The sequence below is a fragment of the Arachis stenosperma genome, chromosome 4, assembly GCF_014773155.1.
Source record: "Arachis stenosperma cultivar V10309 chromosome 4, arast.V10309.gnm1.PFL2, whole genome shotgun sequence".
NCBI classification, from domain to species: Eukaryota; Viridiplantae; Streptophyta; class Magnoliopsida; order Fabales; family Fabaceae; genus Arachis; species Arachis stenosperma.
This window is the reverse complement of record NC_080380.1, coordinates 102,227,174-102,253,671: the sequence shown is the minus strand read 5'-3', so window position 1 is coordinate 102,253,671 and position 26,498 is coordinate 102,227,174. Positions and strand designations below refer to the sequence as shown.

General features: G+C 33.6%; 1 protein-coding gene and 1 long non-coding RNA gene across 5 annotated transcripts; one reads left to right on the top strand and one right to left on the bottom strand.

Moving 5' to 3' along the window:
- Positions 1 to 339: 339 nt before the first annotated feature.
- On the bottom strand, positions 340 to 3,236 carry LOC130977054 (tropinone reductase homolog). Its single transcript, XM_057902053.1, has 4 exons — positions 2,752 to 3,236; positions 1,806 to 2,022; positions 1,123 to 1,235; positions 340 to 628 (listed from the first exon to the last, which is right to left on the bottom strand). The coding sequence occupies exons 1-4, from the start codon at positions 3,046 to 3,048 to the stop codon at positions 458 to 460; spliced, it is 798 nt and encodes a 265-aa protein (XP_057758036.1). The 5' UTR covers positions 3,049 to 3,236; the 3' UTR covers positions 340 to 457.
- Positions 3,237 to 5,111: 1,875 nt separating this feature from the next.
- Positions 5,112 to 8,396, top strand: LOC130976669 (uncharacterized). Of its 4 annotated transcripts, none has more exons than XR_009084727.1 (4): positions 5,112 to 5,945; positions 6,494 to 6,857; positions 7,662 to 7,796; positions 7,921 to 8,396. It is a non-coding gene; the product is annotated as an uncharacterized LOC130976669 (long non-coding RNA). The 4 variants fall into 4 exon arrangements; XR_009084726.1 differs by having other exon boundaries at positions 5,113 to 6,039; XR_009084724.1 differs by having other exon boundaries at positions 5,113 to 6,857.
- The last annotated feature ends 18,102 nt before the right edge of the window (positions 8,397 to 26,498 follow it).

Genomic DNA, 26,498 nt, shown 5'->3' with positions numbered 1-26,498 from the left:
GTGCTTATATAGACATACCACTTCATATGCAGTGCGGTCCATCGTGATACTACTACATTGTAGACTTTTATTGTTGAGGTCTAAAATATACCACATACCATGGTCCTTATTCAAATGTCAGCGTTAACGCAATATTTTTTTATAAATTGAAGGTACCCATAACTAGGAATCTAATTAGATTTTTTATTATATATTTTTTAAGAGAAATATTCTATTAATTTTAATATTTTTGATAAAAAAAACTTAATTAAAAAATTATATATATATATATATATTTAAGAACTTAATTGAAAAAAAAAACATAAAAACCTAATTACAAATTTAGTGAAATTATAAAGGTGAATAGAATAATTAAATCTAAAATTTATGACTAAAATAATTGGAACATGGTATTCCTGAAATAATTGAAAGTTTTCATATACTGAAACTTTAAAGTCTCGAGTCATAAAAATGAAACTTAAATTGTGAAGCCTCCATCTGCATTTATAGTTTGTCCAGTGATAAATGAAGCAGCCGAAAGACAAAGAAAAACAACTAATGATGATATTTCTTTTGGTTCTCCCATGCGTTGCAGTGGAGTTTGAGACGTCATAGCACTCGCAATCTTTTCACCTTCGCCAATATTTTCCTACAACAAAATAGGTATAGTTCACACTTATCACTTATTGGAACTTTTTTTAATGTATTGGCTTTAAAGGGGTGTAATTTTCAAACATGATTGAATATATGTGTTGTATAAGATTGTGAAAAAACACAACATGGCATTTCCATTTTGATTTTTTTAAAATTAATTAAAAAAATGATAAATGACAAAACAACACTATCATTTTGTATTTTTCAAAAATTAAAAAATATAATAAATGGTAATTTGACACTGTCAAATTGTGTGTGTTAGATTCCTCCACATTTATGTAAAACATGAAAATCACTACATATTTTAAAAAATACTAAAATTACCCTAATATTTAAAAATTTAGCCTTACGCACGTATTGTGCTAAAAAATGGTTTTATTGATTTTTTTTTTGGTCAAAAACTTGTTGAATAAAATCTAAAACATTTCTCGAAATTTGTATTACGTCTTAAGATTGCTCTCAAAATTTTTAAACAAGAGCTTTGCTTACCAGGATATCATTCAAAAGTTTGGTCTGAACAGTTCCTGGTGCTACAGAATTTACACGAATATTATCCTTTGCCCATTCCAGTGCTAAGTTTTTGGTGAGTTGATTCACGGCTCCTGTTAATATCATAAGTTCAAAATGGTTATATGTTTCTTCTATGCTCAAAACTTTTTACGTTAAGTTTTGACCATCGTCATTGTAAACTGCAGAACATATTGTATAATTTGGATGCAATATTATGGTTGTGTACTTGGTCCATTTTCAATATGCAAGGTGTGAATAATCTTATAATGATTGTATGAAAAGGAAAGCAGAGAAAAGAGAATAGAAGAATTATAATTAGAAAAGGTAAATTGTTATTTCTGTTATTGATACAAGAAGGTGTATATATTACACTAGTTTTAACCAACCTAACGAATACTGTTATAACAGAAAATAGTTAAACCATTTATAACAACCCACTCTTAACTAAAACTACTAGTGTATTATGATTAAACTTTTATAGAAAATTAAAAAAAAATTTAAATGCTTGATTAAATAAAAAATATCATATCTTTATATAAAGATACTGTATCAAGTGATCTATTGTATCAATAGCAGTTGGGGCTATATTTCAAACTATAATTGCAATCTAAAATTCTAATTTTGCCTTTGACTTAAAAGAATTTTGAGAAAAGAGAACATACCTTTTGTTGATGCATAGATAGAAGAATAAGGCAGAGCTTTCAAACCAGCAATGGAGGACACAAATACTATGCTCCCATATCCAGAAGCTTTTAGAAGTGGGTAGGAAAGTTGACACAAATAGTAAGCAGATTCAAAATTGGTACTCATTATAGTTGTCATATCTTCAGCAGTATAATCTATGGCGTGTTTAGGTGTGGTTGTTCCAGCATTATTTATCTGTGAAATAAAACCTAACAAATCAATTCGAATGTAATGAATTTGTGGAAAAAAAAAAAGGAAAATAATAGCTTTTCTATTTTCTATCTCAATGTAAAAATAATGTACATTTTCTTAACCATGTTATAATAATGGTAATTACAATTTTTTATCTCTGAAATTTTTTGTGTTTATTAAGATTGTCCTTGATTTTTGAAAATGACTAAATTGGTTCTTAGATTTACATTTTGTGAGTCTCTATTGTTTTTAATTCAACTGTCACTAATGCAATGCTAACATGAAGCATTATAGTGCTGATATGGCATCTTTAATAGTAATATAAAGTGGGTAATATTTTAGTAAGATCAAATAAATATGCTAAACTAGTTAATCGGTTTTATATTGGTATAAAGACTAAAATGAGTTCAATTAACTAATTTGATATTTATAAAATTATTTTATTATAAAAATATTTAATTATACTACTGCTTCAAAAATTGATATTTTATTCTTAAATTAATTATTTTAATAATTAATTAACTTGCTGAAGACAAAATATTTTAAATAAGACATGGCAAATGATTTGTCATAGCTAACTTTTAATATTTGTGAAAGACTAATAATAAATAAAAGTGAATTTGGCCTACATTGAAACCAGAGTATCAATATACAATAATTTTATCTAACCAGAGTAAAACTAACCATCTAAAATAATAATTTTATCTAACCCAAACTTGAAATATAACTTACGAGAATGTTGAGTTTTCCATGAAAGATGGAGGCAACAATTTCTATTAAATGTTGACGTTGATCACGGGATGAAACATCACAAGCAGATCCCGTAACATTTAATCCTTTGTTTTTCCACTCTTCCACACACTTATTAATATCTGCTTCATTTCGTGCACATACATGGACTGCTGCTCCAAATTCTGCTAACTCTTCTACTATTGCATACCCAATACCTCGAGATCCTCCAGTGACTAGAGCTGTCATCCCATGGAGTGACCATCGTTTATCTTTGAAGTTCAACTTCCTTTCCGCCATTTTTCTTGTTCCCAGCAAAGACTTAGCGAAACCCTTTAATTTGGACTCTTCAAAATTACACGCATAGTACAATATAATTATCTCGGATTTGTTGTCAAGCTACCACAGGCTTTATGTTTCAAAATATGTCTTATATAATATAGGAAGCATTTCAAGTGCACCGGGAGTACCGGTGTACCAGTTGTTTTAACCGTTGATCTAAATTATAAAAAATATATATAATATATATTAATTAAAATCAACGGTTAAAACAACTGGTGCACCGGTGCTCCCTGGTGCACTTGAAATGTTTCCTATAATATATTATTGGTGGAGATATTTATAGAGAACAGATGGTGATTATTTGTCCGATCAATCTTGTGGATCTTGTTTGTTCAATCTTATCACAATGAATAAAGTCAGAACACGCCTTGTGTTTTGTTGAAGAAAACGCTAGATGTGATTTGTTTCAATTATAACATGTCTTCTTAGTACGTACTACTCTAGGAAGCACCGATACGACACGCGATACGGACACGACACGACATGGATATGCCGACACGTTCTTTTTATAAAAAATTGGATACGACACGTTTAGGATACGTTATGAATTAAAATTTAAATAATATATTAAATTAATAAAATATCATATTGTAAATATAAGAGAAAATATAGTTGCATAAAAAAGTCTAAAAATTATGCAATTATTAAAAAAATAAAAAATTTTAATCTCCTTCAAGTCCATCATCCGCAAATACCACAGCTTCTATGTTTGGTTCATCTAAAGATAAATACGAAACCTCACTCAGACCTGGACTGTTGTCATCAACTCTACTTCTATTAATTATTTTATTTTTAAATTTAAATTTTGATTTGTTTTGATTTTAAAATATTTTAAAATAAAAAAAAATCAGTTAATTGGGCCATAAAACCACAAAATCGAGCCGGACTTGTTCGGATTCGTGACAGCTTCACCAAAATTCTATACCGTAAGAAGACACACCACCGATACGCTCGTTTGAAGTATCCGTCGAGTGTCGGTGTCGGATTCGTGTCTGACACAGATACGGCGGCACCATAAAAGAATCCGTGCTTCATAGGTACTACTACGAAAATTTGTATTCATAATTTCATATGTAGGCCAGTTTAATAAAACAAATCAAAATCCAAAATCAGTGGTCCAAAGTAATTAAGGAGACTTGTTCAGGTGATTTCTAATTTATTTATTTATTTTTTAAAAAATTAGAAAAATAAAAGTAATTTAATATTTAAATTTCAGAAATAAAAATATTTTTATTTATTAATTATATTTAGATACAATAATATAAAAATATTTTTTTTACTCATTATATTAAAATATATTTTTTTAAGTAAAAAATCTTTTTAAAAGATATAAATTATAACTTTTAGAAAGAGATATTTTTTATTTTTCTAATATTTTTATTTTTACTATTAAAAGTTTATCAAACATACTATAAAAATAAAAAAAATCTTTTTTATTAAAAAAATATTTTTCAATAATTTAATAACACTCAAACAAACTCATTAAAATGTTAAGAAAATATTTTTTTTAAATCTTTTATTTTTCAATATATTTGGTAATTAAATTTTTAATAATAAAATAAAAATAATAAAAAATTAAAAACATCTTTTTTTTAAGAGTTATAATTTACAAATTTTTTAAAAAATATATTTTTATTTAAAAAAAGATACTTTAACATAATAAATTATTTTCATATCAGATAGAAAAATATTTTTACTTAAGATACTCAAACATTAAATTATTTTTTTATTTTTAAAAATCACAATTTTTTTTCTTAAAAACTCATCAATACAAGCTCTAAATAAGAAAGACCATTAATGCATTAACAACATTTAATTATGAATAGAAAAAACAACTATTTATACCATAAACTTTATAAATACTAACAAAATTATCCATTAAACAAAAAAATTAATGTTATACCCATAAAAAATAAATTTTGTGTGACAAAAATACTCAAACCTTAAATTTTTTTTGTTAACTTTTTAATAAAATTTCCAAATTACCTCCCTCCTTATCTTGAACCTCAACTCCACCACAATCTCTTCTTTTTCAAATTCCAAACTTTCAAAACCCTCACTACCACCACCTCACCCTTGATCACAACTCCCTCCGCTTCCCTCTCCATTGCCACCACTCACCATTCATCTTCTTGTTCATCATCATCATCATGCCTTTTACAATGAAGATTCAGCCGATTGATTCTAACATCTATTAAGAGATGAGGAGGTAGGAATTGGTGAAGCCGGTGGCCAAGTGGCGGTTGAAGCGCCTCTTCGAGTGCCAATGCCCCGGTGTTTTGAGGAGCTCGGGCACTACAAAATAGGTGGAGGATTGCAGCGTCCATTTTGTGTCGATTTACCTAATCACCGCCAAATTGAAAGATTGCAGCGGTTTAGTCGGCGAGTTTGTTGAGCGCAGCAAATTTTGTTTTGGCCCCTTCCCCGACTAAAAAGGAGAAATCACTTCATTTCATTTCAGTAGTGAGCCAAGCCCCTTCTCCCCCCTTCTCCAAACTCAGAACTAAGGTCTGAGAACCCTAGCCTCTCTTCGTTGGTCCGTCCATTCATCAAGCCATACTGCCGCCGTCCGGCGCACGCAGGGACTTCGCTTCGTCCGTCGAGCCAATGCGCCCCCATCCCCTTCTCCAATCTTCTTCCTTCCGCAGAATTGCGTGTAGCCCTAGCCCCTCCATCCACCTCGTAGCTTCTTCGTGGAGCTTGGTGGCTGTCGTCTTTGTCCTAACTTTTTTCAAATTCTCCTACCTCTGCTTTGCTTCATGCCTCCGTCTCAACCGTCTAGTTGGTCTCTGTTGCTGCTTCCCCCGGGCCATTGGTGGTGCCTCCTTGTTGTCCCTATTGGTCGTCGTTGCTAGGTATATGGTTGTCGATGTCGTTGCATCTGCTTCTGCTTCACACACTCACTAATTGGGGCTTGTGATTGGAGCTCCTAAATTCTGAGTTATGCAGGTCAAGCTCCTCCTGATTTGAGTTTCTAGCCACTATTTTTCCCCTAATTTAACTCTATTTCATAGATTTTTTTTCTTAAATTTTATTTCTTTTAGGTTTAGCCTATTGATTTTGGTTGTTCATATTGTTGAATTAAACTTGAATGCTTAACTGTGTAGTGCCCCTGATTTGATGATTTTATATTATTATGGGATAGAAATAAAAATTTTAAAATAGAACAGCCAAAAAAATGATCGACATAAACCAGAATTTTGATATAGTAGCACAATGCTATCAATGATGTGCAGTTGAATTAGTATTGCAAGTTGAACTTGAATGTTCAGGGGTTGATTTGTTGTATTCTTTTATGCTATCTGCTACATGATGCTTAGGAAAAACCTCGATTGCCATTTGTTCTGTCTTTCGTTCTGATTTTGATGTTGCTGCTCTACTGGTCTTATTTTCTTGTTGCAAGAATACCTCGCCGGTTTGCACTTGTATGCAGGGATTCAGGCCTAAGAACCAAGAAGCTTGGAACTTGAGAGATGGGTCTAACGGGTGTGTGAGGAACACGGGTTTGAATTGTTCGACTGACAAGTTCTTGCATCTTAAGAACATGAAGCTGCCAAAGATAAGTAGTGTGTTTATGAATAAGAGTATGACACTTGATGAATGTGGCAGTCTGTGTAAGAGGAATTGTTCATGCATTGCATATGCAAACATTGATATCAGAAATGGAGGAAGTGGCTGTGTTATGTGAATTGGTTAACTCTTTGACATGAGTGTCTACCGTACGGATGGTCAAGATGTCTATGTTAGATTGGCTGCAGCTGATATAGGTATTTCTCTATCCATATATTATCTGTCTCCCCATGAGGTGTTATAGTTGTAGCAAAAATAATCAAAAGAAAGTGAAACATGATACATTAATTTATGAATGTGTGAGGTCAAGTTTGTTATGTGTTTCATCTGTAATGTGTTATATTTAATTATAATACGTTAGTAAAAAATTATTAAAAAGAATCATTTGAATCACATTATTAATTTTTTGGAGATTAACTTGAAGTATTAAATCTTACAAAGGGTCAATTTGAACACTAATTCAATATTGAATTTTAATTGGTTTTAATTGACTTTTCAGTGAAGGGAGTTTTAAGTTTTTTATCCAGTAACTATATTGAAATTATTATTAAGTGCCTAATTAAATCCTTTGGTTTCAAAATAATACAACTGCCTAAATAATCACATATAATTGTTATAACATGAATATTAAATAGTAGTGGTTATGCACATTTTTGCTAAGATGATGATATTGCAAGTTCCTTCCTCATTGATTAAGTATTTAAGGTGGAGTTCTTTTCGATCAATTTGGTGACACATAAGATCTACTAGCTCCAACAAGAATCATAGAGTAATACAGGCTATTGGCATCACATTTAGTGCACTTGTTTTAGTTTTTGGATTTGTTGCTATTTGTTACTTATGGAAGAAGGGAAAACAAAGATCTAGAAGTGATGTACAATAATCTCTCTCATATGAATGCTTATGTATAGTATGGTACTGAATTATATATCAAAAGCCGCTATTTCAAGTTTTGTCCATAAAAATCATGATTGATTAATGAATGAGGTGGTGCCTTCTAGAAGATACTTGGGTGATGAAAGGAACATGGATGATCTAGAGTTGCCAATGTTTGATTTTGCTACCTTAATGTGGCTACAAACAACTTCTCTCAAGATAATAAACTTGGAGAAGGAGGCTTCGGTAGTGTTTATAGGGTAAGCTATTTTAATACTTTATGCATAACAGCTATCATTCCTGAAGTAAAGTCTCAGATTGTAACGTAAACACATTTTTATGTGTATACACTAACAAATGATGTCTACGATAATATCAATGTAGATTGATTGTAGGCCAAGAAATTGCTGTGAAAAGATTGTCAGAAGACTCTGAACAAGGAATTGAAGAATTTAAAAATGAAGTCAAATCAATTGTCAAGCTGCGACACCGAAATCTTGTTCGGTTGCTTGGTTGCTGCATTAAGAAAAATGAGAAGATGTTGGTGTATGAATATATGGAAAATAGAGACCTTGATTCCATTTTATTTGGTAACTTGAATTATTTATTTAGATTTTTTATTTTGGCAGTAATTGTAAAATTGACCTCAATTCCTAACTTCCTGTGCTTCAGATAGATGTCATTTGATTTGTTTTGGGTAGATGATTCAAATCATGATGATTACCAAAGTAATTTTGTTGAAAGGTTTCATGCTATTAGCTTTTGTTTAGTATTTGAACGTGTATCATTATTTAGACTTAGACAACCAAGTGACAAATTCTTCTAATATGATTACGAAATAATTTTTTACTTTAGTTTCATTCTTCGGTTCCTTGTAGTGATATAATTGAGAGCTTTGTGAAGCTAAATTCTTTTTTAATATAATTGTGAAAATTGTGGGGGTTATAAACCTCCACAATATACATTTTTTTTTAAAAAATTGCTTTTAAATTTGCGGCGGTTTACAAACCGCTGCAATTTTTAAAAAAAAAACTGTTAGCCAAATCGCGGCGGTTTTAAACCGTCGCAAATAAGCTAATCCTATTTTGCGGCCCTTGTGCCAGCGGTTTGTAAAAACCGCCATAAAATCAAATCTACACCCCCTAATTGGCAATGCTTGTGAAACCGCTGGAATTTCAAATCCCTAAAAAAATCGCCGCTATTCGGCGTGTCTCTTGTAGTGGTGGTGGAGAAGAATGCCAGTGACGATGCGCATTTCGGCAAGGTTGTAGCTGGTGCCGATTTAATTTGAACTAAATTATGTGTTTAGTGAGAATGGTGCACAGTTTCATGGAAGATAATCATGATAATAAGCACTCGATTTTCATTAAGTGTTCCCGTAATTGCGGTGTAACTAATTCAACGGCAACTCCAACGACAACTCTGATGTTGAATCGGACACCCGCTTTTGGGAGAAACTAACCAGACTTTCTCCAGAGAAACTAACACCGCTTTGTGCAACAAGTATTATGATGATAGCAAGTAGTGGCAATAAAGAGAGGGAGGGGAGGCAGTGGTAATCAGGGGAGGTGGTGGTAGTGGTGAGGATTTCGAAGGTTTGGGATTTAGGGAAGATGAGATGGTGGTGGAGTTAAAGTTAAAGATAAAAGGTGGGGTAATTTGAAAAAAAAATTTATTAAAAAGTCAACAAAAAATTAGGATTTGGGTAATTTTGTCACACAAAACCCATCTTTTATAGGTATAATGTTAATTTCCTTGTTTGATGAGTACTTTTATTAACGTTCGCAAAATTCATGAATACAAATAGTTTTTTCTTCATATAAAAAAATATCTATTAAGAATTAAGATACTATAAATAATTTATTATTTTATTAAATACCTTTTAATAATATTTTTCACTGTCAGAATCATTGCACGAGTTACATCCTATAGTAAAACAAACTTCATTTTATTTTGTGAATGGAACAAACTTCATTAATATTGAACTCCCATGTAAAAATTCACTCAGAATCGGACATTTTCTTTCCATGCCTGGGAAACTGCAGAGACCAGCAGAAGCAGCACTCTTTAATTGGAAGGAAAAAAATGGAGGAAATAAAGTTGAGGTCCAAAGGTGAAAGAGGCTATGGTCACTCCACGGAATGACCTCACTGGTGACCGGTGGAACAAGAGGCATAGGGTTCGTTCGTGCCCAAACTTTAATTACCTCTTATGTTACAAAAGCTATATTTTTTTATTTTTATTTTAAATTAGGCATGCCATTGTGGGAGAGTTGGCTGAATTTGGAGCAACTGTTCATACATGTTCACGTAACAAAGCATATTTTTATAAGTGTTTGGAAGAATGGAGAAATAAGACGCGCCATTAGGGATATCTGTGTATGCCAAATATAGAAATACGGTAGGACGTGTTCTTTGTTTGGTACGTAAGGCACAAAATTAAAAGAGGTATAGTTATATAGAGATATATATAAAAAAACATATGTATTGTGTTTTTCCAATTAGGTGAGACACAGATATTCAGTCTGAGACACTAAAATTTTTATAATTTTATTCCCCTAATATTTTTGTAATTACATTCATATCCTTTGTCTCTTTAACCTAATTTCCTTTTCTTCAACCATTCTTCATTTTCTCTCTATAGCCTCCATACTTTGCCATGGTTGTTGCCTGACTTTGGGCTTCGATGGTGTCGCCTCCATCCTTTCTCTAGCGGCGATGTTCTTTTTCTTCTTTGTAGCATCACAGCAAAAAAGATGTCTTTTTGCCTCACCATTCGGTCAGCATCAATAGCGACAGCAGCGACAACTGCTGTAACGATGGATTCTCTCTCTCCCTCTCTCTCTCTCTCTATATATATATATATATTTACAGTGAAAGCAACCACATATCTCATCATTATAGATCTACTGGTATTTTTTTTGTCGGCCCTGCCCTTGTTCCACCTCTTCTCATCTTCATCTTCTTTTCATTATTCTTTATCTCTTTCTTTTCTTTCATCTACTTTGTTGTCTTGTTCTACCTCAGATTCAATTTGTATTTATTTCAAAATTTATATTTTAATAAAAATTTTGAATCTGTTTGTATTATTCAATTAGGATAATATTGAAGAACTTTTGTTTATTTTATAAATATTGGATTTGGAATTGAATTTTATTCGTGGTGTTTTTTGTCGTAGGTGAGATGATAATTTATTCTCTCTTTGAGTTGATGGAGATTTATATTTGTTATGCAAATTTTTAGCAATTTTGCATTGATTTTGATGTTTATGAAGTTGATTTTATTTTGGATGAAGAATTACTAAAAATAAAAAATTTGTGTTGGTTTTAAAAATAGTGATACCATGATAAATTATGATGATTTTGACAGAAGAAGAATGAAAAAGCAAAAATGGTAATGATAATAGAATTATGAATAGTACACTACAAAAAATAGTGTAATTATCGATGCCAAAAATCGACGGTCAAGTTTTTCGTCGATATTTTTCGACGACTTATCGTCGATAAAATAGAAAAGAGATGATTTGAAATAAAATATTAAAATCGACGACTATGTCGTCTATTATTTTGGCAACCTTCTAACTTCTTACTACTATCGTCACATTACCGACGAAACAGTAGTTGAAAATTTTTTTCTTTTAAAATTGACGGAACGGTTGTCGATTTTAATAATTAAAATATCGACGACTTTTGTCGTCGATAAATTTAGACGATAGAGATTTCTTTTGTAAGTGAAATGAACAGTGCAGATTTATTATATAAAATAGACGGCTAAAGGGGTTGATTTTTATTTTAACTAAAATCGACAAAATAGCCATCGATTTTTATCCAAAAAAACATTACTCCCGCGTTTGCTTCCCGCGTCCCTTGTTTTACTCATTTCCCCTAAAATTTAACCCCAACTTTTAGACAATCAGGGTTTAGGATGAGGCTTCTTCTCCTCCAACGCCTGAGAGTAGAGAGCGAAGCTGGAGTCACGGTCACGGAGAGAGGCAGAGAGCGGAGCTTCTTCTTCTCCGATGCCTAAGAAAACCCGCCGTCCTCTGCCTGAGAGCAGAGCTGCTGCTGCTGCTTCTTCTTCTTCTTCTTCTTCTTCTCCTCCGCCGAGCCCGCCGCCGCGCCATCCTCTTCATGTAAGTTCCTCTCTCTCGCTCTCTCACTCTATCACATTGTTATTTGTGAATCTGCATGTAAGTTCTTCTTCTTCCACAAATTCATCGTTGCAACATCTTTGTCGATCACCGTTGCTGTGAGCTCGTCGCCAGAGCACATCGCCATCGCAACTTCTTGTAAGTTCCTCTCTGTCTCTCTCTGATTATTATATTTATTTTTGCAATTTTTGTTTGTTCACCTTATTTTTAGATTAAAATTTGAAATTTGTTCATCTTATTTTAGATTGAAAATTTGCACAGAGAAACCAATAAAGATGTGAAATATCTCAAAATGATCCATATAAGTGAATCCAACATATGGACTCTTAGGTTTTCGCAAGGCTTTTGTTTTTCTTTTCTCATTTTTTAGGTTTGAAATTGATTTCACGTTTTTTTTACTCAAACTTTTTGCAAGTTGAAAAATGAATTACTTTTCTTCTTTATGGACAATGAAAACTTGTTAAAATGTTTTTTTTAACTCTTCACAAGCTGTAAATGCAAGCTTTATAGATTGAAAAGAAAGAATGAGTTTTTCATAAGCTACTAAATGCATATAAAAAACTATTTTTTCAAAATAAAAAATTGAGTTATTAAAAGGAAAAAAACTATCATTTAAAACTATAGAATTCACTATAAAATTGTTTATTATCTCAGCATAAGTGAGCTCAGAAGTTATTTTAATTTACCAATAAAAAACCACTTAAACTAAGATGCTAACATACATATTCCAATGTAAACAAATCCAAAGACTTGATAATTTTCAATGTCCCTCACGGGAATGGACGTGACTTGAAGACAATGACAATGTGCATTGTATATTCTTCTTCTGCGGACACTATCTCAATAAAATGTATCAAGAATGTGTTGATAATAAATTACACAAAATCTACCATTCAAGTGTATAAGTGTGACACACTAGCTTCTCTTGAAGATGATGAGTGGCAAAACATAATTTCAAGTTTGGAACCCGGAGACAGAGTTGAGATTGTGATTGTTGTTTATGGGACAGAATTTGTTGTGATGAAGACATCAGTTTATCTCCTATATGGTGAGCCAAATAATGAAGAAATGGAGAACAGCCACGTCAGAGGTAAGAATAATGTTGATGATATGAGAATAGTTGAATACATGAGTCATAAAATCATTTATGAGGACTAATATATGTATCTCGTGATGATGATAAGGCAGGAGATAGGGATGCTATTGATATGATAGAAGATAAGAATGTTATTACTTTTGGGGTATAAAGGGGTATGATTGATATAAAAATAGTTTTATGAGCCTCCATATATCATATAATTTTTTTGCCTTTTATTTTGTTTCTTCGTTTGATTATAGCACTTTTATGTTAATTATATTGCTGTTGTTATATAGGGCTTTTTTGATTTCTTACTGGGAGGGACTTGACCGTCTTTGCCATCCTCATGGATCAAATTATCCCTACTGCATTAAATATGATGTCAATGCTGGAATTGACATGGTATAGATCTTCAACAAGTGGAATTTCTTACTAGAACTTTTTGAAATTGTTCATTTATTTAAGATTACATACAGGTAATGGTGGGTTTACAATTTGAACCATTCATTGAAGATTTGACCTCTCTTGTTAACTCGGGAGAAGTACCAACAAGCAGAATTGATGATGCTGTTGAGCGAATTTTGAGAGTGAAGTTCGCCGCTGGTCTTTTTGAATTTCCTTTTAGTGACAGATCTTTGCTAGATATGGTTGGATGCAAGGTAAGAAAATAATCTCTTTGACCCTTTCTAAGTTGATTTTTATTTCATGATTCAAATATCAACATCATTGCAGGTAATTGTGTAAACTATTGCTGCTTAACTATGTCTATATTTAAATAAAGTCAAGTGAGCAATAGTTAAAAAATTAGTTCTAACTCTGTTTACCCTCATCGTTTAGTAACATAGAGATCTAGCACGCGAAGCAGTTCGAAAGTCCTTGGTTCTGTTGAAAAATGGAAAAGATATTAGCAAACCCTTTCTTCCATTGGATAAGAAAGCAAAGAGAATCCTTGTTGCTAGGACCCATGTCGATGATCTTGGATTTTAGTGTGGAGGTTGGACCAAAACTTGGTATGGATGTAGTGGGAGGATTACCATCGGTAAGCCATTGATTTCGCTGCTTTTCCGACATATTTTTTTCCTCTGAAAATCTGAGAACCTTTGTTGCCTTCTCAACAATACTGAAGTATACTTTTCTCATTGCTTCATTAACTAACAAATCTAGAAATTCATTTACTCCATCTATTCCCAAGTTTCAACATTAGTTTTCTAGTAGGGATTGTCCTATACTCATACTTATGATAGCAGTTAAGATTTATTTATACTCTATCGGTTGCTCATGAAATGCTTTAGAGTGACAGGTAGCTATGTATGGTTGGTTATAGGCTTATAGCCCCACTTTACATGCCCTATATGGTGTAGATTTATGACCAACTTCTCTTGCAGATTTTCCGATTTTGTAGATCTAAATGCCACAAGAACTTCAAAATGAAGAGGAATCCTAGGAAAGTAAAATGGACCAAAGCAGGTGCATGGAAAGAATATGACTCAGGTTAATGAAACTTTATATTTCCTTTCTTTTGGCCTACGTGTCTGTGTCGTTCATAATTGTGGTTTGAAAGAGCCTCATGATTGTCATATATTGCTTTAGGATTCAACCTTTGAGTTTGAGAGAAAGCAAAACAGGCCAGAGAGATATGACAGGAATCTTGCGGAAAACATCCTCAAGGCCATTCCAAAGATTGAAAAGATCAGAGTCACCAGGGAGGAGAAGCACCATAAGAATAGGTAATTCATCAGTTCCAACTTTACATGTATGCGGAAGCCTTACAATGCCCTCCCATTTTATTATTTGCTGATATTTTGTCAAATTTTTAATAGAATGAAGGGCAAGAAAGAAAAGATACAGAAGGAGGCAGCAAAGGAGTTGGAGCAAGGCATCAATTTGGTCAAAGCTCCTTTGACCCTTCAGAATAACCCATCTCTTACATTACCACAAAAGATCAAAGTCTTTGTTTTCCAACGGCAATCAGAGGACAACAATGCGATGGAGAATGCTGCACTCTGTGTGTGTGTGTTTCATTTGTTTGATGTTTGTGACTTGGATTCGAAGTGTCGAACAGCTCGATCAACCAACCGATAGAGTTAGTTCACAAGAACCCTTGTTTCCTCTGGTTTCATTCAATCAACCTGTTATCTAATATTCCGTAAATTTTATTTCTATATTTAATTTCTATATTTAAAAGTTTGTTTGTATTAATTGATTACTATTTTTTAAATAGAAAAAAATAATTAAAAAATATAGTTATTAAAATCGACGGTAGCGTTGTCGCTTTTTGTCGGTATCAAAATAATTAAATCGAAGGCAGTTGTGTTGATTTTATTGAATCAAGTATCGACAGAAACAGCGTCGATTTTATATAATAATATCGACGGCAATGATGTCGATTTTATTGAATCAAATATCGACAAAAATGGCGTCGATTTTATATAATAATATCGACGGCAAGATTGTCGATTTTAGTAAGTAAATAAAATTTTCAAACTCATATTATAGACGGAAACAATGTCGATTTTATTAAATTATTATCGACGGCCAGGCAAGCCGTCGATTTTATTCGAATTTTGAACAATCGACAAGCTTAATAGCGATCATCATCGCCGTCTATTTTGCCGTCGATTTTTAATATTATCGACGGCTTAGCCATCGATTTAGCCGTTGATTTTAACGATGTTTCTTGTAGTGATATATTTTGTCTATTTTTTAATTATCAAGCACAATATAAAATTAATATATTTTTTAAAATTTATATGTTTTTGTATATTTGTGTCTCTATTTTTATAATTTTGAGACGATAACCAAACACACCCTAAAAAATTTAGTGTCACAGGGTCCGCTTGTGTATACATATACTGCCTTTTGATCAACGTAAAAAATTAATGGAAACCGTTGCCTCCATTTTTCATGGGAAAGCTCAATATTTTAGAAAGACTTTCTTTTCTTTTCTTTTTATGTCTTAAATAAATATTTAAGTACATACAATTTCAGTTCTCTCTCTCTAACTAATTAATTTAGATTAATCAAATAATTAATTCAATTGTATATTAAACAAATGACAAGATTTAAATTTTAGGGGTGGGGGGTTTTAAATGTAGGGTTCATAGAATTTTTTCTTTTTTGGAGAATAAATAATTAATTTTTTTCTAAGTCATTGGTAGCTAGTATTAGTTTACTATATATTACTATATATTATATAATTATTTTAAATTTTCTTTTATCATTCAACCACATAACATCTTCATCCTTTCCTAAGGGCAAAATAAATACATGCAGATGCCATATATATACGACTTTCTTTTGTTTCCAGAAGATGAGAAAATTATTTAACCAATTTATTTTTGTTACATCATTATTTTAATTAAAATAACTACAAGAAAGGGAATATATATTTTATATAAAAACAAATTTGATACAAAATCATATAATATTTGTTACATCGTATAAAATTGCTAATTTTTAATGCATAATAAGTATAAATATATTATTATAAAATAACATGTACAAATATTTTTTAAGAATTTAATTCAATTATAAAAATTTGAAAACTATTGAATTTTACATGGGTATTGCCTGCCAATACCTAATAAAGTTGTGGGTAATTTATTTTAATAAAACGGTTGGACATCAAAATTACATAGATGTCTTAATTCTTTAGTTTAGTTACACGTCAGTTCTATTTTAATCTAAATAAATCGAATAAGCTAATTAAGTTCAATTGTCTATTTATACATAAATCGAAAAAGTCAAATTTGATCTATGTTCAAAAGCTCAAAAGACGTAAATCGACATTAACCACATCGTCGATTTACTTTTTAAAGGAGTTTAGGGTTTAGATAACCTATCAAATCAACGCAGGAAAAATTGATTTAAAGAAAGAGGAAGGTATAGGTAAATTGAATCAGAGTAATTAGATTTACGCCTTAATATATTACGAAATAAGGTAATCCAATTTAGCAACAGGTAAGGTTTATAAATACATCCAAAACATTTGTTGTTATCTAGAATGGCATTTACAATGACTAGTGATGATAAGTTTTTAATTTTTGAGCACTATAGAGAAAAGATTAAGAAAAAAAAAGCGCGAGAAAGAATAAAATTTACTGATAAAGATCTATTGAATGTTTTTATCCGACAGTCTACTACTTTTGCTGAGCTGCAAAGTACCATGCTACAAAAACTAGAAGTCCATGGCATCAATCACGTGGAGTATTTATTTTATATCGTTTTCATTTTTGTTGTGCGAGATTTTGTAAAGTACGATTATTTTGTTATAGAGAGTGATAAAGATTTGCAAATTTTGTTTTAATGTCATTGTCATTTTTTGGCTCGAGGTGAGAATCCATGAATTGCTGGCCAAGTTTGGAGATGTGGTCGCTAATTCAAGAGGATCGAATCAGAATTCTCAATCTGTAGGACTGTCAGGAGCCTTTAGCTCAATGCTTGTAGTTGCCTTTAGATTTGAGCTAGCAATTGCACCCTAAGTAATGTTAGTGGCATCTCCATCCTTCGCAGTTGATTTAAATTGTGTTAATGATAATGCTTGTGACATTAGTGATAATTGTTTTTTTGGTGAGCTTGTGATTGCAATAGTTGCTTCTCCTGGGAAGATACCATCTTCACCGAGGGGTGAAAAACCAAATCCTATGGAAGATGCATTGCAAGAAGATGAGGATGTGAAGCCCCCATGATAGTTGAGGATAGCAATGAGAATTTAGGAAGAAACATTCCAGTCAATCAGGATGGCCCCTCAAGTTTCGAAATGTAACAATATCTACTGCACTTTTCAATTTTAAACTTGGAGGCCATGGCACACCACGGTTTGTCAAATGTAGGATCCGGATTTGAGGGCAGAGATTCACATGATATGTCTACTCCAAATGAGTTTCAAGTTGAACAATAGTTTCAAAGTAAAGAGGAAATCATGCTTAGTGCTCAATGTCATGACTTATAACATCCGTCGTAAGGTTGTTGAGTTAAATCACATCAAGTACCATGAAAAGTGTAAGAAATTTGTAACAGGTTCAATTGGTTAATTCAGATCACTTTTAGACAGCAGAAGGGTACTTAGGAGATCAGAAAGTATAATGGATCTCATACATGTCTAGCCACAAAGATTTTTAGTGATTACAAAAGCTTAATTACCATGTCATATGTGCTTTTTCATCTTTCCTATGGTTAGAGCTAACACGGCTATGTTAACTTAGGTCTTGCAAAATGCAACAGAGGCAAGTTATGATATCAGATCAAGTTACATGAAGGTTTGGTTGGGTAAGCAGAAGGTAGTTGCACAGATTTATAGGGATTGTAATGAGGTATATAAGGAGTTGCTAAGATGGGTTTAGGTGGGTAGACAACAATAATGGCGGGTAGTATTGCGGTGCTAAATCAAGTCCTAAGCCTCCATTGCATGACTTTTGGCTTTTTCTCGTCGGAAAGATGGTAGATATCCCACCCACTTGCAAACCAATATGTAAAATCAATAATGGCAAAATATGGAATGACTAATAAACCACATAACATACATAATACAAATATGTATACCTCAACGTGAACAACTGATAAACCACTATTTTATGGTTTATATTGTGTTTAATTGAGTGGTTTTTATCAAATTCTTGTCCACTTATTCATATGATTTGCATGATTTTACAATTCCTTCCTACTTTAGTTCTATGGTTGAAAACTTGCTTCCTAGAGATCTTTTAATTACGTATTTTAATTCTCCTTTATACCATTCGATGTCGTGATCCGTGTGTTAAGTGTTTCAGGCTTCATAAGGCAGGAATGGCTTAGAGAATGGAGAGGAAGCTTGCAAAAACGAAAGGAACACAAGAAACCAAGGAGATGACCAGCGAACACCGACGCGGATGCATTGCTCACGGACCACGCGAAATAGAGAAAATCACAGTGACACGTACGCGTATTTGACACGTACACATGGATTGGAGTTCGCGCAACGACGCGAGCGCATGCCTGACACACACGCATGAAGAGGAGAATCGTCAAACGACGCGTACGTGTGACCGACGCGTTAGCGTGACATGCGCAATCTACAAAAAATTTAGGAAACGCTGGGGATGATTTTGGGCCGCGTTTTGACCCAGTTTTTGGCCCAAAAATACAGAATAAAGCTAGGGAAGATGCAGAGACTCAATGGATACGGAGCATAAGCTGATAATTCATAATTTTAGGATTAGATGTAGTTTTTAGAGAGAGAGAGAGGCTCTCTCCTCTCTCTTAGGATTTAGGATTAGGATTTAGGATTTCTATTAGGATTAGGCTATGATTTCTTCATTCCAGGTTCAATGTTCCTTTACTTTGGTTTCTCTTCTATTTTTATTTATTCTATTACTTGATTTATGAATTCTCATGTTTAATTTGATTTTCTATTTATTGCAATTTGAGGTATTTCATATTTATGATTTTAATTTAGCTTTTTACACTCTTAACTTTGGTTGAGTAATTAGTAACACTTGAGTTATCAAACTCAGCTGTTGATTGAAATTGGAAATCTTTGCTGATTAATTTATACTCCAATAACTCTAGTCTTTCCATAGGAGTTGACTAGGACTTGAGGATCAAATTAATTAGTCTGCTTGACTTTCCTTTATTTAGTAAGGGTTAACTAAAGTGGGAGCAGAATCCAATTCTCATCACACCTGATAAGGATAACTAGGATAGGACTTCAATTTCTCATACCTTCCCAAGAGCTCTATTAGTTATTAATTTAATTTCTTGCAGTTTACTTTTCTTGTTCAACCTATTTAAAAACCCCAAAATATACTTTTTCCATAACCAATAATAAGAACACCTCCCTGCAATTCCTTGAGAAGATGACCCGAGGTTTGAATACTTCGGTTATCAATTTTATTAGGGGTTTGTTACTTGTGACAACCAAAACTTTTGCATGAAAAGATTTTCTGTTGGTTTAGAAACTATACTTACAACGCGATTATATTTGTGAATTTCTTTACCGATAGAAATCTGATCGTCAAAATGGCGCCGTTGCCGGAGAATTGCAAATGTATGCCTTATTATTGGTTATTGTAAATTTTTTTTTTTGTTTGTTTTCTTTGCTTTGATCAAAAAATTCTAAGTTTAGTGTCATTTTATTGTTTTTCCTCATTAAATTCAAAAATATCTTTTCTCTTTATTTTAATTGATATTTTTTTCGAAAATTACAAAAAAAATTTCATATTTTTATTTTAAAATTTTTATCTTATCTTATCTTAGTTTTAAATTTCAAAATTCAAATCTTTTTCAAAAATCATATCTTTTTCAAAATATTATCTTATCTTATTTCAAAGAATCAAATTTCAAATTTCAATATTTAAATTCCAAAATTCAAAAATTCAAATTTCAAAATTTAAATTTAAAATTTTAAAAATCAAACCTTTTCAAAAATTTAAATCTTTTTCAAATTTTTATCTTATATTGTTGTTAGTATTTCTAGTTTTAGGAGTTTATTTTCATTAATTTTTATTAGTTCTTATTTCCTTTAGCTACCATGAACTCTCACAACTTTGGCTATGAGTCTGGTTACAATTATGTTGCAGGGAGAGGAGATTACAATGAGAACATGCATCAAGGATGGAAAAACCAAAGATGGGAAGAGCCACAAGGATTTGATTAACCCTCTTGGCAACAACCTCCACCAACATACTATAACCAAGAGCCCTTCCAAGAGGCATACCAAGATGACGGCTATGGTGAGCACTCTTTTGATTATCAACAACCACCACCATACGCCTATAAACCCCCTCCTCAACATAGCTTTGAACCACCATACTCACAAGCCCCTTACCACCAAACACCCCTATATGACCCTAATCCATATCCACCATACCAACCACACTATGAGCTGAACGAACCATACATAGAACTACCCCAATTCCAAAACAATTACTCTCATGAACCACCACCTCCATATTCATCATCTCCATACCCTTACCAAGAACCCCCTTTTTATTATGAACCCTTTCTCCAAAATAATGAACCCTCCTATCCACCCCAACCTCCACTGGATAACAACACTCTTAGTGTTATGCACCAAAGACAAAAGACCATGGAAAACACACTTACTGGCCTGACCTCTGCTATACAAGCTCTCGTCTCCCAGATTGGGTCATCGAATACCTCCAATATTCAACCCTCAAGCTCTAGTGCGCTTCCTTTTCAACCACATAATGATCTTTCCATCCCATCACCATCCTCCATGGAAGAGCACCCACATCCATCAATCCAAGAGCAAGATGATCTCAGTTATGCTATTGACATAGAACAAGAGAGTAGGGATCATCTTCGCAAATTCATACTTTATAAGGAGCTAGAGGAGGCCCTAAAGGTGAAGGTAGTAGAGACCCTTGAAGTCGAAGGAGGGTGGTTGAAGAATTAGTGAAGGAAGACATCAAGGAGGAGTCTGATTTTGTCTTAGAGCAAGAGGAGGCCCAAAATGTGGAGATAGAAGAGACCCTTGAAGATGAAAGAATAGTTGAAAGGAGTTGTCATGGAAAGAAAATCATCAAGGATGAGTACGATTTTATATTAAAACAATTGGACAAAGCAGTAATTGTTGAAGAGGAAGAAGTGGTTGAAGACTTAGGAGATGCTGAACCTCCATGGGAAAGTCAAGTTATAGAGCCTCCTTCAAAGACGATTGAAATTGATGCTGAGGAGGGTGTACAACCTCCAAGGCATATCCTGGTTGAAGACTTGGAAGAGGTTGATCAAGAGATGGAGATTAAAGAAGACGAAACACAACCTCTCATGCCCTTGGTAAGTAATAAAGAAGAGATTGAATTGGAAAAAATTTACCAAGAGAAAGAGGTTGATATTGAAGAAGCTTGCAAAGAGGTGGAAGTTGTCAAAGAAGAGCACAACGGAGTGGAGCTTGCAAGATCATTAGAAACACCTCTCCCAAAGCCATTACCGTCCAATACAACATTCAAGTGGGTAAAATTCTTATCCTTAACCTTTACTTTCCCACTTGAATATGGGCTTCTAGAGATGGATGGTCAACTTAGAGCTCTTTGTGACATTAAGAGCAAGAGGAAAATAGTTAGTGGTTGGAGTTGTCAAGCAAGGTTCAACATGGTTGTATGCTCCAAGTTGAAATGCAAGGGATGGTGTAAAGCTCAATTGAATGGGTCTAGGAAGCTGTTTGGATGCCTTAGTGAGAATTTCAATTGCGTGCCACCCGGATGGAATCATGATGATCTACACAAAAACGGGTGCAAAAGCAAGGTTTGGGATCCCGGAATTCATTCCAACAATCAACACTCTTGGGGCCTTGTCACTTGCTTCAACTTGCTTGAAGGCTTTCTGCGCCTAGTTTGGGACCCCGGAGGTTACTGGAAGTACAAACATTGGTGGAGATTCCTGGATGAGTTCAAGTACAAGCCACCATAACAAGGGACTCACCAAATGTCCAACTTAAGGACTTTAACTAAAAGTGCTAGGTGGGAGACAACCCACCATGGTATATTCTTTCCTTTTTATTCTATTTTATTTTCATTTTTATTAGTGGTCATTCATAAATTTTGCATAAGTATCTGCATTCTGCATTTTTGCATTTAAAAAAAAGCGCACGCAACGCGTAAGCGTCGCTGACGCGTCCACGTCACAAGTGCATTAGGAAGAAAAGAAGAGTGAACAGAGAGTCATGCGAAAGCGTGGCTGGAGGCGTGCCTCAGGCACAAATACGCCCACGCGACCGCGTCGCTGACGCGTTCGCATCGTTTGTGAAATAGCCTTCCCACGCGTCCGCGTCACCTACGCGAACATGTGGCCCTGTAAAATCAACGTAAATGGGTGTATGGCAGTAAATTGTGATGAAGTGGGGCTAGAACCATGCTAGAAGCACAAGCCCTATCACGCGAACGCGTGCCCCATGCGTCCGCATCATTTTCAAAGTATGGCCATTCACGCGTGCACCTCACCCATGCGAACGCGTCACCCAAAAATTTGGCAATATGACTTTGAGACAGAGAGTTGCGCGAACGCGAGGCTGCTCTCGCACCACTAGCACAAATCACGTCACGCGAACGCATGACCCACGTGTTCGCGTCACTTAGAAATCGCGCCAGCCGTGCGAATGCGTTTTCCACGCGTCCGCATCGCCTGCGCCGCGTAGCTTATCCAGATCAGCCAAATTATCTTATCTTTTCTTCCCCAAATCTAAATCTTTTCTTTCCCTTCTTATTTCTTTCTTCCTCCTTTCTTACTTTCTTTTTCTTCATCTCTTTAACTTCTCATCCTTCTTTTCCTTCATTCTATTTTACTTAATTTATCTGCATACTTTCATTCATTGTATTTTAATTTTGTGCATATTTTTTTCCATTGGTGTTAAATTTTCTTTTTCCACTGTTGTATCCTTTCTGGTATTATTTTGGTGCTTAGTGACTTGTTTTATTCTGATTGGGTATTATTATTCATAAGTCAATGCTATTCTTTTATGATACATGTATTCCTTTTGCATTGATATGCACTTATACTATCTTGTATTACCCACACTCTCTTTCCCATTGTTGCGATTCTTGCACTATTGATATGCCATGTGCTTATCGTGTTTCCTCACTTGCATGTTGTTGCTACCATGTAATTAAAACCCTTATTATTTGGCATTACCCACTCATAATTTTATTTGTTTTTTATCATTATTTTTGGGTTCATGTTCTTTTTTTTTTCTCTTCTTTCAGGCTAGCCACCGAAGAAGGAAAAAGGGGGAAACTTCTATATGGGGCAACAGACAAGTCCATCTACCCAATCTTTGGGGAAAAGCATCAGTTGGAATCGCCCGTCCACCTGCACATCTCAGCATGCACCGAGGATGGTGCAATTTTTAAGTGTGAGGAGGTCGATACCGATCTCCATGGGTTAGTTATTTTCTTCTCAACACCAATGTTTTATTTTATTTAGTACATTGTTGCATTGCACGTTTGTTTGATTTTATGCATTTAGCTACTGCTTGGTTAAAGTAATGAGTTTCTTTTTAAGACCCTATTTTTTGAAAAAAATTTCACTAATTTAAATTAAAACTTTTGTGTTAAATTTGTTTAGAAGTTGTATTTGGAACATGGTTTTTTGAGCCAAAGAACACACAACCTATGAGATTTTGAGCTTAATTACATGATTACATTATTTAACCATAATATTTTATTCTTGTGTGTTTTCTTCTCTACGATTGCAATCTTTACTTTGTTTCAGTCTATATGTCCATTATTTAGTGTATTTACATGCTTGCATATGATTGAGGCCATTACTTGTTTTTGCTCACTTATCCTAAAATAGCCTACTCTTCCATTCACCCTTGTTAGCCACCTTGAGCTTTTTTTAATCCCCTTTTGTTCTATAACCACATCACTAGCCTTAAGAAAAAAAATAATTAATTATCCCAAATTGAATTTTTGGTTAGCTTAAGATAGAGATTGTGCATCAACTAAGTGTGGGGAAATTGTGGGAACATGGGTTAATAAAGGAATATATCATGTTTCTAATTTATTTGAATATTGGGAATTTGAGAACCTACTCATGAAAAACCAAAATAGAAAAATAATGGAAAATCCATGTGCATCGATAAGTTATGTTTAAAAAAAAAGTAAGTGAATAAGGGAATAAAATCACCCCAATGTTAAGCTTTAATAAAGATCAATGCACATGTGATAAAAGTAAAGAAATATAAAAAATTTGGTACATGAGTATGAAAATTATACAAAAGTGGGAATTATGGGTAGCTGGGTGTGATTTTTAGAATTACATAGAGTGTGTGTGTATGTTAGGTGAAAGCTTAAATTACTCAAAGATTCATATTATAGCTCACTTGGCCATACATATATCCTCACCCTTACCTTAGCCCCATTACAACCCTGAAAAGACCTCATGATGTTTGCATTGGTATGCTAAATATTTGTTGATTGGTTAGATGAAGAACAAGGTTGAGAAAGCATGACTAGGGAAGAGTAGAGTGATTGACCCTAGACACTTGAGATTTAGAGTGATATACACTACCAGTAAGGGTTCAATGCTTGATTCTATGTTCCCTGCTTTCATAAGCTATCTTCTTACAAGTTTACTTGTTTTCACTATATAATTTGAATTAGTGGAATTTGGTTTGTATTAGTCTTGGGGAACTTGTTTGCTTTTAACCAAGTAGATAGAGACGTCTTAGTATGTAGTTGCATTCACATTCATAGGTTGCATTGCATGAGTCTTGCCTTTTCCCTACTCATTTATTTTATCTCCTTAAGCTAAGCATGAGGACATGCTAATGTTTAAGTGTGGGGAGGTTGATAAACCACTATTTTATGGTTTATATTGTGTTTAATTGAGTGGTTTTAATCAAATTCTTGCCCACTTATTCATATGATTTGCATGATTTTACAATTCCTTCCTAGTTTAGTTCTATGGTTGAAAACTTGCTTCCTAGAAATCTTTTAATTACGTATTTTAATTCTCTTTTATACCATTCGATGCCGTGATCCGTGTGTTAAGTGTTTCAGGCTTCATATGGCAGGAATGGCTTAGAGAATGGAGAGGAAGCTTGCAAAAATGGAAGGAACACAAGAAACCAAGGAGATGACCAGTGAACACCGACGCAGACGCATGGCTCACGCGACCGTGTGAAATAGAGAAAATCGCAGCGACGCGTACGCGATTGGAGTTCGCGCAACGACGCGAGCGCGTGCTTGACGCGCACGCGTGAAGATGAGAATCGTCAAACGACGCGTACGCGTGACCGACGCGTCCACGTGACATGCGCGATCTGAAGAAAATTTAGGAAACGCTGGGGACGATTTTGGGCCGTGTTTTGACCCTGTTTTCGGCCGAGAAACACAGAATAAAGCCAGGGAACATGCAGAGACTCAATAGATACGGAGTATAAGCTGATAATTCATAATTTTAGGATTAGATGTAGTTTTTAGAGAGAGAGGCTCTCTCCTCTCTCTTAGGATTTAGGATTAGGATTAGGATTTAGGATTTCTATTATGATTAGGCTATGATTTCTTCATTCTAGGTTCAATGTTCCTTTACTTTGGTTTCTCTTCTATTTTTATTTATTCTATTACTTGATTTATGATTTCTCATGTTTAATTTGATTTTCTATTTATTGCAATTTGAGGTATTTCATATTTATGATTTTAATTTAGCTTTTTACACTCGTAGCTTTGGTTGAGTAATTAGTAACACTTGAGTTATCAAACTCAGCTATTGATTGAAATTGGAATTCTTTGCTGATTAATTTGTACTCTAATAACTCTGGTCTTTTCATGGGAGTTGACTAGGACTTGAGGATCAAATTAATTAGTCTGCTTGACTTTCCTTTATTTAGTAAGGGTTAACTAAAGTGGGAGCAGAATCCAATTCTCATCACACCTAATAAGGATAACTAGGATAGGACTTCAATTTCTCATATATTGCCAAGAGCTCTATTAGTTATTAATTTAATTTCTTGCAGTTTACTTTTCTTGTTCAACCTATTTAAAAACCCCAAAAAGATACTTTTTCCATAACCAATAATAAGAACACCTCCCTACTATTCCTTGAGAAGACGACCCGAGATTTGAATACTTCAGTTATCAATTTTATTAGGGGTTTGTTACTTGTGACAACCAAAACTTTTGCACGAAAGGATTTTCTGTTGGTTTAGAAACTATACTTACAACGCGATTATATTTGTGAATTTCTTTACCGATAGAAATCTGATCGTCAACAACCAACAAAATGTCTCATACCCAAT

What these genes read in the sequence shown, in the direction of transcription:
- LOC130977054 (XM_057902053.1), bottom strand. Translation starts at nt 3,048, where the DNA reads ATGGCGGAAAGGAAGTTGAACTTCAAAGATAAACGATGGTCACTCCAT. An exon ending in ATGGAAAACTCAACATTCTC is followed by an intron (nt 2,023 to 2,751) that starts GTAAGTTATATT and finishes TTTATTTCACAG; the next exon opens with ATAAATAATGCTGGAACAAC. An exon ending in AACTTTTGAATGATATCCTG is followed by an intron (nt 629 to 1,122) that starts GTAAGCAAAGCT and finishes ATTTTGTTGTAG; the next exon opens with GAAAATATTGGCGAAGGTGA.